General features: G+C 33.8%; 1 protein-coding gene across 1 annotated transcript; it reads right to left on the reverse strand.

Moving 5' to 3' along the window:
- Positions 1-9,668: 9,668 nt before the first annotated feature.
- On the reverse strand, positions 9,669-12,800 carry LOC139884927 (transcription factor bHLH68-like). Its single transcript, XM_071868894.1, has 7 exons — positions 12,595-12,800; positions 11,962-12,298; positions 11,796-11,867; positions 11,633-11,698; positions 11,323-11,388; positions 10,902-10,961; positions 9,669-9,809 (listed from the first exon to the last, which is right to left on the reverse strand). Exons 1-7 carry the CDS (start codon positions 12,798-12,800, stop codon positions 9,669-9,671), a joined length of 948 nt encoding a protein of 315 aa, XP_071724995.1.
- Between the last annotated feature and the right edge of the window lie 975 nt (positions 12,801-13,775).

The following is a 13,775-nucleotide window of genomic DNA, read 5'->3' on the forward strand; positions in this document are numbered from 1 at the left end:
CTATTGATATGAGTTTATGACCTTTTAGCATCGCCTCCTAAAGTAATGCAAGATTTTATTCACATATAAAGTGTCATGTCACATTTTTCAATACTCAAAAGAAGTAAAAGAAAAAAGTGCACATGAAAATATATCAAAATTCTTAGACTTTATTTTTCTTTACGATATAAATGGATAAATTAAAATATTAAGCTAGTTTGCTTACTTGTGGTTGACCAACAAGGATAAGTAGTCTAACATTAAAAAAAAAACGTAACATATCACAACATATACATTTTTGAAGCTCATTGCATAAACAAAGCTGACAAAAATATCATTTCGTGACTGAATTATCCTTCATCAATTCCAAAATTTTGTAGTAGACAATGTTAGGAAAAAAGTCATTACACAAAATTAGAATCAAGTACATAGACTCAAAATTTGTTATCTTCAAGTTTAAGAAGTATGCAATGGTCGAATCAGAGTTTAAATGGTAAAAACGGATGAAAAATCAAAGGGACTTTCACTAACAAAATCCATTTTTTTTTCTTATCTATCTCCAAGATATTTGATGAAGTTCCACCTTTCCTAGTTAGCAAAAGTTTAGATGAGATAAAAATGGTCACATGATGAAACTATCTTAACTTTTTTCTTTCACCCAATTGAGAAATTTGTCAAGTATGAACGGTCACGCTTGAGTGCAATCATAGTTCTCAAGACCTGAAAATCTTCTCTCACTGAAAAATAAAAGAAATCTTTTCTATTGATTTTAGTTTATCACCTTTTTGCATTGCCTCCTAAACTAATCCAAGATTCTATTTTTACATATAAAGTGCCATGTTATATTTTCCAATACTCAAAAGAAGGAAAAGAAAAAAGAGCTCATGAAAGTATTAAAATTCCTATACTATATTTTTATAGGAAAAAAATGGATAAATTAAAATATTCAGCTAATTTGCTTACCTGTGGTTTGCCAACAAGGAGGTCACATATCTCCATGTGACATTACACTCATTTTTGCAAAGATGAAGTATTCTGATAAATTATTGATCCGATCTGACATGTGATCCATGATGTTTAAAACATATGCCAATGCCCTCTGATTGTAGATATCATTCATAAGATCTCACTATTTTTCATGTTGAGGGAAGGAGAATAGAAAGAAAAGGGAATATAAAGTGGTTGTCAAGTGTGATATACATTTGACTCAACTAAAGTGTATTTATATTGCTTGAACAACTTGTTCTTTGGGTTTATTGAAATATGCTCTTTTACAAAACTCTCCTTAATATAATGTAAAACTGCATATATCAATTTTAATCAATTGATTTTTTATTTTGGCAAATATTCTTTAAGGGAACCTCACAAAGCCATTTTGATCCTTACCCCTTAATGATATATTTATATGTGGTAATAAGGCTTTAGATAAATAACTCTATTACTAATTACAATTGTTTCTGTGTACTGGGCATTTTGTTTATGAATGTTAAGGCAATATGGGTTAAGGTGGCTCATGCATAGTAAATAAATATACCTCCACATATTTACCGAATTAGCGAACACAATCACTCGTAGATCGTAATATTAAAGGATCATAATAATGAAGTTTTAAACACTATTTAATCAAAGAGAAAAAAATATAAGAGAGAGGAAAGAATGTCATAAATTTAAACATTCTATTTAATCTTAACATTTGCATTTACATACATGGTAAAACTGTAATATGAGCTCATATTAGGTTATTGTAGGTCGTAATATGTCTGTTAAGCCGAAAGGGCTTGTATGTAACAGAAGTATCCATGGTACATTAGTCTATAAGCATAGTATGTTTAGTTGTCACAATCACAATTGATCAAGACCTTCGAAAACTATTAGTCTATTTATAAGACTAATTCAAAACGACATATAAAACTTAAAACACGTATAAATTCGAATTGAGGCTCGATCTAAATTATGGTTCAATTTAAAATTTTGATCGATTAATTTATTAGAGTCAATTAATTCTTGTTTGATTTAATCAAAACATAGACAACGACTTTCGATCAAAGTAATATAGACAAATACATTAATAATTTTTTAAAGATAATCTTTTCTATTTTAGGTTTACTTAAATTATAAACGAACAAGCCGGGTTGGTTATCTTTAATGGTGAGGGTTTTGTTAAAAAAAAAATCTCAAGGATGAACACTTATATCTATAGTGAAAAATAACTTTGAATCACTTCACGTGGATTGAAGGATTGGATAATCTTGATCAATTTTTTTAAAGCTTACAAATTATTCTAATAGTCACGTGTATAACAGGAAAAATCTTGTCGGCTTTAAGTTATACATATCAAGCAATATCTTATCAAGCTCTTGATTACTCGCCAAGTATTCCTCATGCAAAATTTAACAGCAGGATCATGTGGATCAATTTGAGGAAGTGCGCCTATAAAGTTAGAGAGAATTCAGATCTGAAAGCCGGGTTGGTTATCTTTATAGCCCATTGTCTTCCACGTACCTTTCCAATGTGGATTGGTTATCTTTATAGCCCATTGTCTTTCACGTACCTTTTCAATGCGGGTTGTCACAACTAGGTTTACTATCGGCAATTGTTGATGGAATAGCATAGGTTGAGACAACGATAGGGTTGCTGAAGTCAACTAGGAGGCATCTAGCACGACGTCGGTCTCTGACTGAAGGATTGTCAAAGCGGGCATTGGGTTGTACAGTGATGTTACGCGCGTTGAGGGATTGAGTGTGCATTTTGGGAGCTCGGTAAAGAAATCTTGGACAAAAGACTGGAAGCAGAAGGTCAATGACTTTTTGTAGACACTCCCTGAGACGCCCGCATTTCGACCCCTCCTGTGGGCCTAGTGCGGGGCCCGTTGGTACCTTTTATCGTCTGCGGAATCTGGGCCCTAGCCATGCCCCGTAACCTGAACCTGCTTAACTTGGAGAAAATATTTTATTTGTAGAAAACTGTAAGCTATAATGCTTAGTGAGGTTTTATATTGAAAACACTTAATGAAACATTTAATAATAAACATTTGTGTTCTCAAACATCATAAAATATTTTGTTTTTAGAACTCGTCGTAATATATCTTTCTTTTTCATAACACTTACAAAGGAAAATTTCTCGTAAACATTTTTCTCGTAAAACGTGAATTCATACTTTACTTAATATTTCTCGATAATATATGAACTTATCGAACCCCTTTCAGTGAAAAAAAACTTAGAAAAAATACTATGGGAGACCCACCGTAGTATCCTTAAACTCGGCACCCGTAACCATGGGCGCAATTAAAAACTTCCGCTACATGAACTAGGGAAGCCGTACCCTCTGATCAGACCGTAACCATGGGGCCACAAAAGGACCAAGTACTCTCTTTGGATTGGTCGCCACAAAGTCGACCGAATCCCCTCGAATAAAACATTTATATTGGGTTCGTATTTATATACATTATGTATAATAAAGCAAAACTTGCTTTTAAACCTCGTCGTTATTAAAACGTCTAAACAGGTCTTTAAAAATAATTCTCTTCAGTTTTAAAAAAATACCATATAGCTATGCCGCATCCTTTAATTAAATCATAATCATCAATACGTTATTAACTTACGGCATAGTAATATATATATTTCGTAAAGTACGAATATATTTTACTTAATTAAAAAGAAAGTACACTCACAGTTCTTTGCGTCTCGTGTCGTTCCTCCTCGCGTAACTTGACGTCGCAATTAATAACCTAACGAAATATCATTAATTAACCTCGTAAATACTAACGCTTAAAAGAAAATTACTCGAATTAATCCTACACGTCGTTCGTCGCATAAATTCCTATCTTTTGGTTCAATTACTCTCTCATTATTTTTATTAATTGACTTGAATGCTATTCCTTAAGTTTATTTACTTATCACATACTACCTATAATAGAATAAATATCATAAAATTATATAATATTCCTACTGGTTGAAAATGATATTCCAAAGTTATGACATTATTTTCTACGTTAAAATATGACTTGAAATAATCTTAGAAATACTTAGTTACTCTTAAATCATTTTCTTAAGACTAAATCAACTCAGAAATTAATATAAATTAAATATGGCTTCGGAAAATTATGAACTTTTGGTATTCTGTAGAAAATAATATTTTTAGCTTACTGTAAAAATTTCAAATTTTTTGGACAAGTAGAAATTATTTAATTTGCTTCGGAAACTAAAAACAGGTTCGGTTCTAGTAAAATTACTAAAATAATCCTTCTTTTAAAACTGACAGTTGGTATTTTGTAAATACTTTAAAAACAGAAGGTTAAAATTGACTTTAAACGTAGGTGCGGGTGATTTAATAGCAAACCGTTTCAATCAGCTTGAATCAAAATGAATTGAACCGAAATAAATCGAAAGAACCGATTTTATTCCGTAAAATGACCATAAAACCATTGACTTTCTATTTGACCGGAAAACTTACGTTGGTATTCTTGTGAATTCGTTAAACTTTTAGGGACAGTATCATATTTTACTTATAAAATTGATTGTAACTGATTTCGTATATAAAGACTTGGACAGTTCGGTCCAAATAATTTCTTCTTCCTCTCCTTTACGTGCGACGCGATATCGCGTCCGCCACCGACCTCACTGTCGCTCGTCGGCCTCGCCCTTCCCGGCGATTTCAGCGTCCGATTCATATATCAAAATGCTCCTCTCAACATCATGAACCTATTTCTACCAACAGTTTCATTCAATTCCACTCGTATAAGTTTTAATTTCGATTATTGTAATTTAGGGTTCTTCGTCAAAATTGGGGGTTTTGGCTAATTTTCATATATGTTAATCTATTGGATTCCAAACGTTTCTATGCAAGTTTTTCTTTAATTCAACACGAAATTAGACTTCGATTTTTACCTGAAATTTTCTGTTTGTTTTGCGAGGTCCGAAACGGCTGGATATGGGTTAACGGCGGCGAAGGAGAACTTTTCCTCTTCTGAAACAAGCTGGAATTCGGTCGGATTTGACTGAGTCAACTCGACCAGTCAGTGAGTTGACTCGGTCGGGTTGGCTCAGTGAGTTGACTCGAACAGAACAAAGATAAGTCTTTCTTCCTCAATCTCTCTACTCTCTGTTTGAATTATGATTAAATGTTCTGAATGAAACGGAATAGTTGGTGGCTTGTCTAGCCTTTGCTTCTGAAACTGTGCAACTCAGTACTTAATCAGTACTGGGACTTGCATGTGTGTTGCTGTAGAATATTGTAATTGGCTTGAATTTGGGACTGTTATTGTCCGGTTTGAATGTGTAAGAGAACATGGGTTTGACTCTATTGAAATGGTTGATTGCATGAAAATTGTTTGGCTGTGCTTGCTGTTTTGTTTTTTTGTGAATTGTGTGACTATATGAAATTTTGGCTTAATGGCAGCCGGCTGGAATTGTTTAAGACTGATTGGGTTATACTGAATATGTTTGAGAACAAAGATTTAAGCTTATTGAATTGGCTGTTGTTGGCTGCTCTGCTGTGTATATCTTCTGTGTGTTTAGAGACAGTTTTGAATGAAGATGTTCTGATCTTGCAGCCATGAATGGAAAGAAAAATTGTGTGCATGTGGCATCTTTGGACTGCCAGTGTTACTACACTTGGCTGGCATGCTTCAGCTAGTGATGACTCACTAAATTAATGAACTTGTCTGTCTTACAGGTGTAGCTTATAGTGTTTGTTGCTGGCTTATCGTGTTTTGTGCAGGGGAAAGTCAAAAAGAGCTGCCTTTCTCTAGGTTGGAGGCTGAAATTGGTAGTTTTGAGGTGGCTGAAGTTGATAACTTTGTGGCTGCCTAGATTGGTTGGTAAGGCTGCATTTCCTAGGTTTTTGGCAGCTAAACTTGGCAGTTTTAATAGGCTGCCCAGGTTTGAGTGACAGGCTGGCCGGCTGGCTAATGTAGTGTAGGCTTGTGTTATTTTCCTCAATTTGTATTTCTTTGTATAACATTAGACTAGTGTATATTTCATTCAACTTGTATTTAAAGATTAAATTCCTTGCATAATGTTACATGAATACTTGTAACATAATTTATATGCAGAAATTTGTTTGCCCAAAATCTTTGTAATAATTATTATTCTAAAGTAACTTAGAAATTTATTCAAATTGTAGTAGTTCAGTTCCGTCTTGTAAATTTTTCTTTAGCGACAAGTTTCCTTTAGAACGTTTATTTACTTATTGCTTATCTACTCGAAAATCTAGCGTCAATACTCGTCGTTAAAAATAACTCACGTCTAACGTAGACTCGAAATCCACTTTCTCGCTAAAAGAAAGCTAACTTGACGCTTAAGCAATAGATGCGTGGAAAATCGAATCTTTCAATTGACGTAATTATCGAACAAAAACAATCACGTGCGTCGAAATCGACTTTTGATTAGCGTAAACCTCGAGGTAAAACACGTGCGTCGAGATTATTATTTTATTAAAAAAAAATATCGACACGTCGACACGCTTACACGTTTATCTATGCTCGATTTAACAAGTCGTTACACTCCCCTTAGTCGACGCCAAATGTTTCTTCCTAAAATCAGATGAACTTAAGAACAGTGGAGGAGGACGCTTACCTGCTTCAAGTCTCGGGAGATGTTGGGTGGATGTTGTTATGACTGGTCGGATGATTCTGCAAGAGAGAGACACGAGGTCTCAAGGATAATATTTAAGCGTCAACGGTCTAGGGTCTGATCTGCAAGGCTCGCCCAAGAACCGGAGATCTTGGACGTATTGTCTTGTAGAACGGATCCACGTGGCGATGAGTGATTTGCCTTTCTAGTGATAGAAATAGAAACTGAACTGTAGTTGTTCAATGGATACTTGTATGAGTTCATTTATTGAGGAGTTTATATAGACAGTGTTTTGGACCCGTAAAGACCTCTCTCTCGGGCTCCCATAGGTCGTTCGATGGTCTAGAGGCCCGATGGTGGTAACGAGGCCTGGCTCTAATGACTAGCTCAGGCCATCTGGCTGATCACAGTATATGCGCCCGAGCGGGGCACGAAACTCGACACTCATCCTGAAACATGTCCCGTATCAGTTGACTCATGTGCCAATCCAAGTGATGCCTTCATTCGACTCTTCGTTTCATATGTGATCGTGATTTTTATCTCTTGATGCTCCTTGTCAACCATTGATCATGCCATGTTGGAAATCCTAGCCTCCTCTTCGGAGTGAATGTCAACAATAAGATTATTCACATAAGCAATCCTGGTTACACTTTCTTTTGTCAGTTTCATGTTTACATTTTAACTGATCCTTTATTACAAAAATATCATATGATATATTTATCAATTATTATATCATATGATTCGAAGAAGTTTATTGAACTAAAAATAATTCTACACCTAATTATTTATTACACTAAGTTGGGTTAAAAAATGACAATCTAACATAAACATATGTCATAAAAACACATGTCTTAACATGTTTCATAATTGATCAATGAACAACCTTTCATTATAATAAACAATATTTGAAGAAGTAATAAATATCTTTTCTGTTAAATAAATTTCGCTTCCACAATCTAAATAAAATACAGCCATACATTCTGTAGTTTCGCCACAGTTGGACTTCTAAAATTAATAATTGCAAGGAACGAAAAAATTGGGCCTTGTGTACTTTCATTATGTTCTATGATCTCAAACTAGTGTGCCACATTATTGTGTGTATCTTACCTAATAAACACATATCTTAATATTCCTAGAAATCGTGCCAACAACAGTTAAGGGAGACTTCCGTAATTTTCTCCATCACACTAAAAAAACTTATCTCTTTTCCCTTGCCAAACAAAAAAACCCTAATAAAACCCATTCACTTCCCCGTCGCCGCCTACCTTTTTTGGCAGCACGAAGGGCATTTTTCCGATCTAACTTCCTCTCTCACTTTCTAAGCTCCCTCTCACCCGGTTCTACTTCCCTTAAATTTTGTTCTCTTTTTCTCTCACATCTCTCTGTTCTACGGTGGAGGCGGTGGCAGCAACGACCCTTCTTTTTGGTGCTACTTTTGTTTTGGTACGTGTGTTCGGCTAAGGCATTACTTTTAATTGGTCGGTGCTCCCTTCATGTGATTCCTTTAGCCTCGCCCCTCTGATTCATCTGCTCCCTCTTGGTCGTCACCTCTCTCTTGGTGTGCGTTTCGCTTAATTACGTAACTTTCCTTCTTTGCGATATGGCCTGCTACTCTAGGCGCCACTATGGTTATGACTTTTTTTTCGATATGTTTCTTACTTTTGTGTCCTCCAGTCGATGGAGTGGATGGTGGCCGGTTGTGGTGGCGGTGGTTTGGCGTTGGCGCCTAAATTTTCAAGACTCTAGTGGTTTTTTCAATAATTTTAAGACTCGAGAGAATTTTGCAGAAACTTCATAGCCTCCGTTAATCTTTTCATAACTTTAAGGATGTGATCTACTTTTTCTGAAATTTTAAGAGTCTAAGTGGACTTTTTGAACTTGCATGAACTTGAGTGGATGTTGTTGAAACCTAAGGTAGTCCTCCATCTTCTTTGATTTGGGTCAGGTGTAGGATCATTTAACTAGTCTCTTTCTCAATCGGTGAACTTGTTGGATTTGATTTTTACCTATTATTAGAGTGAAAAAAAAATTCGGTCTTGATCCGTCATCGGAAGCAGTGTCAAAAACGAAGGTAGACACAACCACTTACAATTTATGTGTATTTGGAGGACTACTCTTTTTTATTGTCATTGAGCTAACGCCGAGTTCGTTAATTTCAAGGTGTGCCTTTTGATTTTGAGGATCATCTCCTCCTATATAAGTATTGGACTTTCTTTGAGCGATATGATCTTTACGTTTGTGTTATTATTTTTCGTATTTTCTTAGATACTTTTCTAAAATCTTAGTTAGAATGCTCGTAATTGATTTTCTTGATATTCAACCATGAATACCTTGTTTTGAGGTCAAGGAAAGAATAAAAATATTCATACTGTTCGTCTTTAATTGATATATATTCATATTTGTAATCTTTATAATCGTGTCACTAAAAACAAAATTAGTTAAGGGACTCGAGCCATAGGTACCTGTTCCCCAGTTACCCCATACCAGCTGCACCCGGCCCGTCAGTAAACTAGCTATTTTTTAATGATAACTGATCGCGTCGTATTGTAATGACTAATATATTGATGAGGAATAATACATGTTAGGAAGTCTTTTCCTCTGTAATATAGTTCAAAATACTGACAAAATGTATACCTTCCGACTAGCTATAACTTATATTGAGGACCAAACTCTTCAAGCAATGCGACGCATGGAGAATGAAAAATCAGAGTGCTAAAACTCAAATTTTTGTCACCATGAGTGAGAAAATAGATAAAGCTAGAAATTAATTGTAATATTGTTATATAGAGTATGGCTGGACTTTACCATAATAACTAATTTTAAAACGAAGGTATATTAATTAAGGAAGAATTATAAGTTTATAACACGATTAATAGATAGTTTTGAAGTTAAATTAATAACATATATAAGAGAAATGCAGTACAGACTACAGACATAATTAATCATTTTTCCTTTCTAATTTGAATGCATAGCATCATGAGCAATCAACCTTAGATTTGTTTAGTCTACACAGCAGATTGACTGCTAATGATGCTATATCATTCAAAATAAAACCCTAATAATTTCTTAATTTAATTATTAGAAAATTAATTTAAACACTTGGCTTCATTTATAATTTTAAAAACCCTGATCACCACCTTGAGCTGCAGGAGCCCAATAGTCAGCTCCATTGTCACTCCCAACTTGTTGAGTGCAAGACACTGGAACTAAACATAACCCTCTACTCTTCAAATCCTTTCCCTTTTCTTGTTTATGTTCCTGGCAGAAAAAAAAAAAAAAAAAAAAAAGAAGAAGAAGCATATATAATAAGTGACGAAGTTTATTTACTTAGTTTAATTTTATATTCTCCCAATCAAACAATAAATAAATCGATAATAAACGAAATTTATGTCACAAATTACATAAAGTTACAATTTTGTATTGCAAGATAATGAGAGTATAATTATGATGGTCATGATGGTATTAGTTAAATTAATGAAAGCTAATGAAGAGTCAAATGGCTTGTAATCACAATCATTGTAAATTAAAGAGGTCTAATTTTAAGAGCCAAATTAAAAGAACTAAAGCTAATTAATACAGCAAAACACTTTTCCCATGATTCCAAACTAATCTTTGACATATGAGTACAGTCCCAATTTTCTTTTTTCTTTTCTTGCTTTTTAATCTTATAACTTTTGTCTATGTAAAAGTGAACCCGTAAAAGCTTAGAACCTTGTTCTTTCATAGGCTTTGCTTTATTGGAGAAAAAAAAGTGCTTGATTATTATTATATGTTCAGATGCTTTAACGATTATCAGCCTTTGCTTTTATTATTGAGGTGATGGACGACATATAGATCCAATAAAGCATATATACTACCTGATGAACTGGGTCTACATGAAATGCTCATTTTCTTTCACCCTGATCTACTAATTATCAAGGAGAAATAAATTTCATGTCCCTAAGAAGGCCGAATCATTTTCGAATGGAGACGATCATAGACTTAATTTTTTTAGGCAAAATGATTCATGGAGTGGAGACTAGAGCACAAGTTTTAATAATTCAAGGGGTTAACCCAATCTTTCATCTAGAACATGTTCGTCTCACAACATATACCCTCAAAATACGTGTTTTTTTATGCTATTGGATAAAAACATACATTTTGATGATCCAAACATTAAACGAACACACCATAAGTCACTCAGCTAACCGAATAGAGCTCCATTCATCATATGTCGCCTTTAGATTGTAAGATAAATAATTGAAATATGTCACTGTGAATCATACTTATGTTTACGAGATAAGAGATCTTTGTCATGACTCATGCATAGGGAAAGGTGTAAATTTAGAGTCTAAAAATATGTATACTTACAAATTGCTGATTCCTCAAGTTTGACGATGTCGATTTGCCCATATATGGAGAGCTGAGAGCCTGAAATATTATTCATATATAATTTAATGTCTCCGTTAGATATTAACATTTATGCATATGAAATCTATACTAATACTTTTGAGATATTTTTAAATTCAAAATACTTGAAAATACTTTTTTTCTGAAATAAGACACTATATATACTTAAAAGTACAACTCGTACAATTTAAGGTTGATTTCCTAATCATTTTCCATTTGTATGACTTCCACAACTAAAAGAATGTCTTAGTATAGAATTAAAATAACTGCACGCTTTGATCTAACACTGATTCTGAGTTAGATATTTGCAGAGTTTTAATTTTAGTACTTTTTTCAAAGAATAGAAAAAGGTAAGTATATATAATTGTGAAGGAAACATCACCTCAATTTGACCCTGAAGGAATCTGATATACCCAATAGCTTCTAACAAGACTGAAGCAGTGTCAGTCTGCAAAAGTTCAACATCAACAAAACCCAATGTTATTTTTCTTTTTACTTTCTTTTTCAGTGTCAAAAGAAAGCAAAAAAGAGTTCACTTTGATCAGTGTATTGTAAATTAAAGAGAATATTAATGTGTGCAAAAACCCAGAAGAGAAAACTATAAAGAAAAACTATTTATGGGTTTTAACATATAAAAATTTTCTTGAATGTTTCAGTACTTGATTATAATTAATTTTTTTTTAAGTAATTACCTTTCCAAATGGGGAAACTAGCTGGTGAAGTGCTGTTACTCTATCTCCTAGCTTCTCCTTCCTTACCTAAACTCATCAATTAAATAACTAATATTAAAAAAAAATGTTATAATAGTATGCATTAGGTTTTGTGTATGAGAGATCGAGAGGGATGGCCAGTTACCTTTAGAGGTGGCTGGCTTGAGGACTGAACCCTAGCCTTCTTCGTTACGCCCCCAGTGGCGGTGCTATTACACTATTTAATACGAAAAAAATTAGGGGACCGAATTGGGGAGAAAAATGAAGAAGAAATTAAAGTGCTAAAAGAAGTTGTTTCTTCTTCTTCCTACCTCAGAGGAATGATCTGCATGGAGAGTATTGATATTATTCACCTTGTTGTGATGAGAGAAATCCAAAATGTTGTTTGAGTTTAAGCTTGTAACACAAGACTTAGGGGAATTAATATTAGACATTGGCATGATTGTAGATGACCAAACTGCTGGAGCTCCTCCATGATCTCCACGGCCATACAAATTAGAGCTGTGCTGATGAGAGCCCTCTTGCTTTATATCAACAATATTTGAAGACGGTGTTATGATTTGTTGTTGTTGGTCTTCCCAATTTTCCAATTTTTTTTGCTGAAAATGACCTACATCTAACCTATCCTCTTCTGCTGATAATCCACCCCTGTAAAGTAAAATATATAATCGACGAAGGAACAAGACGTTGAGTAACAATCGGCCAAAAATTAGAACACAAATTTAAAGATCGAAAAATTAAAATAGAAAGTGAAAGGTGGGGCTAATTTTGTGAGATTGTCTCATAGCAAAACATCTGAAAAACTAAAAAATAAAATAAAATAGCATGCCCTAATTTGGAGTCCATTTCATATGATTATAACTTCTTGTTGTTCAGTGTTTCGAATTTGAACAATATTTGGAAGATATTCATGTTAAGGGAGAGTGAGAGATGAGTTAACTTACAATAATAGTCGGCTCCATGATTGGGGAAGCTCTTGATAACTATTATGTTCCGGCAAAGGTAATGAATTAGGAGGAGGAGACGAAGAAGAAGAGCCAAGCACATACTGAGGAGGAAAAAGAGATGGAGATAACAAAGTAGTAGTTGAAGGCTGTTGTGGTGGTGGCGAATACATGCTCCACCAACTAGGGTTTGATCCTGCCATCATAATTTGTCCTTTTTTTTTTCCTTTTGCTTTGCACTAAGTCTCTTGACAAAAAAGCATACACTTCAACTTCAAGCTAACCTAAGCTCTTCTCTCTACCACAAAACAATAACCAAACATAATTTTTTAAAGAATAAGAAAAAAAAAGTAAAATTATATCATTTTTTCCTTTTCTCTTTTCTCTACTTTACCTTTCGCTCTTCACTTTGTCATATATTTCCTAGTTCAAGCACCCAAACAAGGTCTAAAGTTTTTCTCTTTTTTTAGAGGGTCCTCTCCGTATTTTTTGCTTTTACAGGAGATAGAGAGCTTGGAAGAAAATTTGAGTTTCTTTGTATTGAAATAATTTTTAGACAAAAAGAGGTGTGGGGTTAGGGGAGCTTTGCATATATGTTTCCTCTCTATCTATCTTTCTCTTTCATCAATTTAGAATTATTCTTTTACTTTTTTATACTTTATTATAAAAGCTAGTGGCCCTATATGTATTTTTATATTATACACACATTTGTAGTCGGTCCAGAAAAATAATGGTTTGTGTAGGAGCTCAATTCCTTGATTTTGGGTTGTTGTAGGACCTTATAGTAGATATTGGGATCGCTAATGTGTTTTGTTTAATTCGCTCTCTCGAAACTAGGGCTCTCATGTAATGTTTAGGGCAAAAACTCAGTATTATTTGTGGATTGTTAATGTTAACCATGGCTGCATGAGCACAAGTACTATATTTAGTTCTTGCTTCAACATTAGAGAAAACTTAGGTATTGATTTTCTGCAGTATTATTTTCATACAGAAGGAGCAGGGAGTACGAAGTTTTAATTTCTGCAATGTTTTGATTATTTGGACATGTTATTCATTTTTTATTTTACTTTTTAATATGTGCACATTGATGATTCACAATGTTTTATGATAAAGAGATTGTAATTTTAAAACTTATGAACGAGATAACATTAATTACCCTGCTATATAAATATATGGATGGC

Source organism: Rutidosis leptorrhynchoides, unplaced genomic scaffold, assembly GCF_046630445.1.
Source record: "Rutidosis leptorrhynchoides isolate AG116_Rl617_1_P2 unplaced genomic scaffold, CSIRO_AGI_Rlap_v1 contig623, whole genome shotgun sequence".
Lineage (NCBI taxonomy): Eukaryota > Viridiplantae > Streptophyta > Magnoliopsida > Asterales > Asteraceae > Rutidosis > Rutidosis leptorrhynchoides.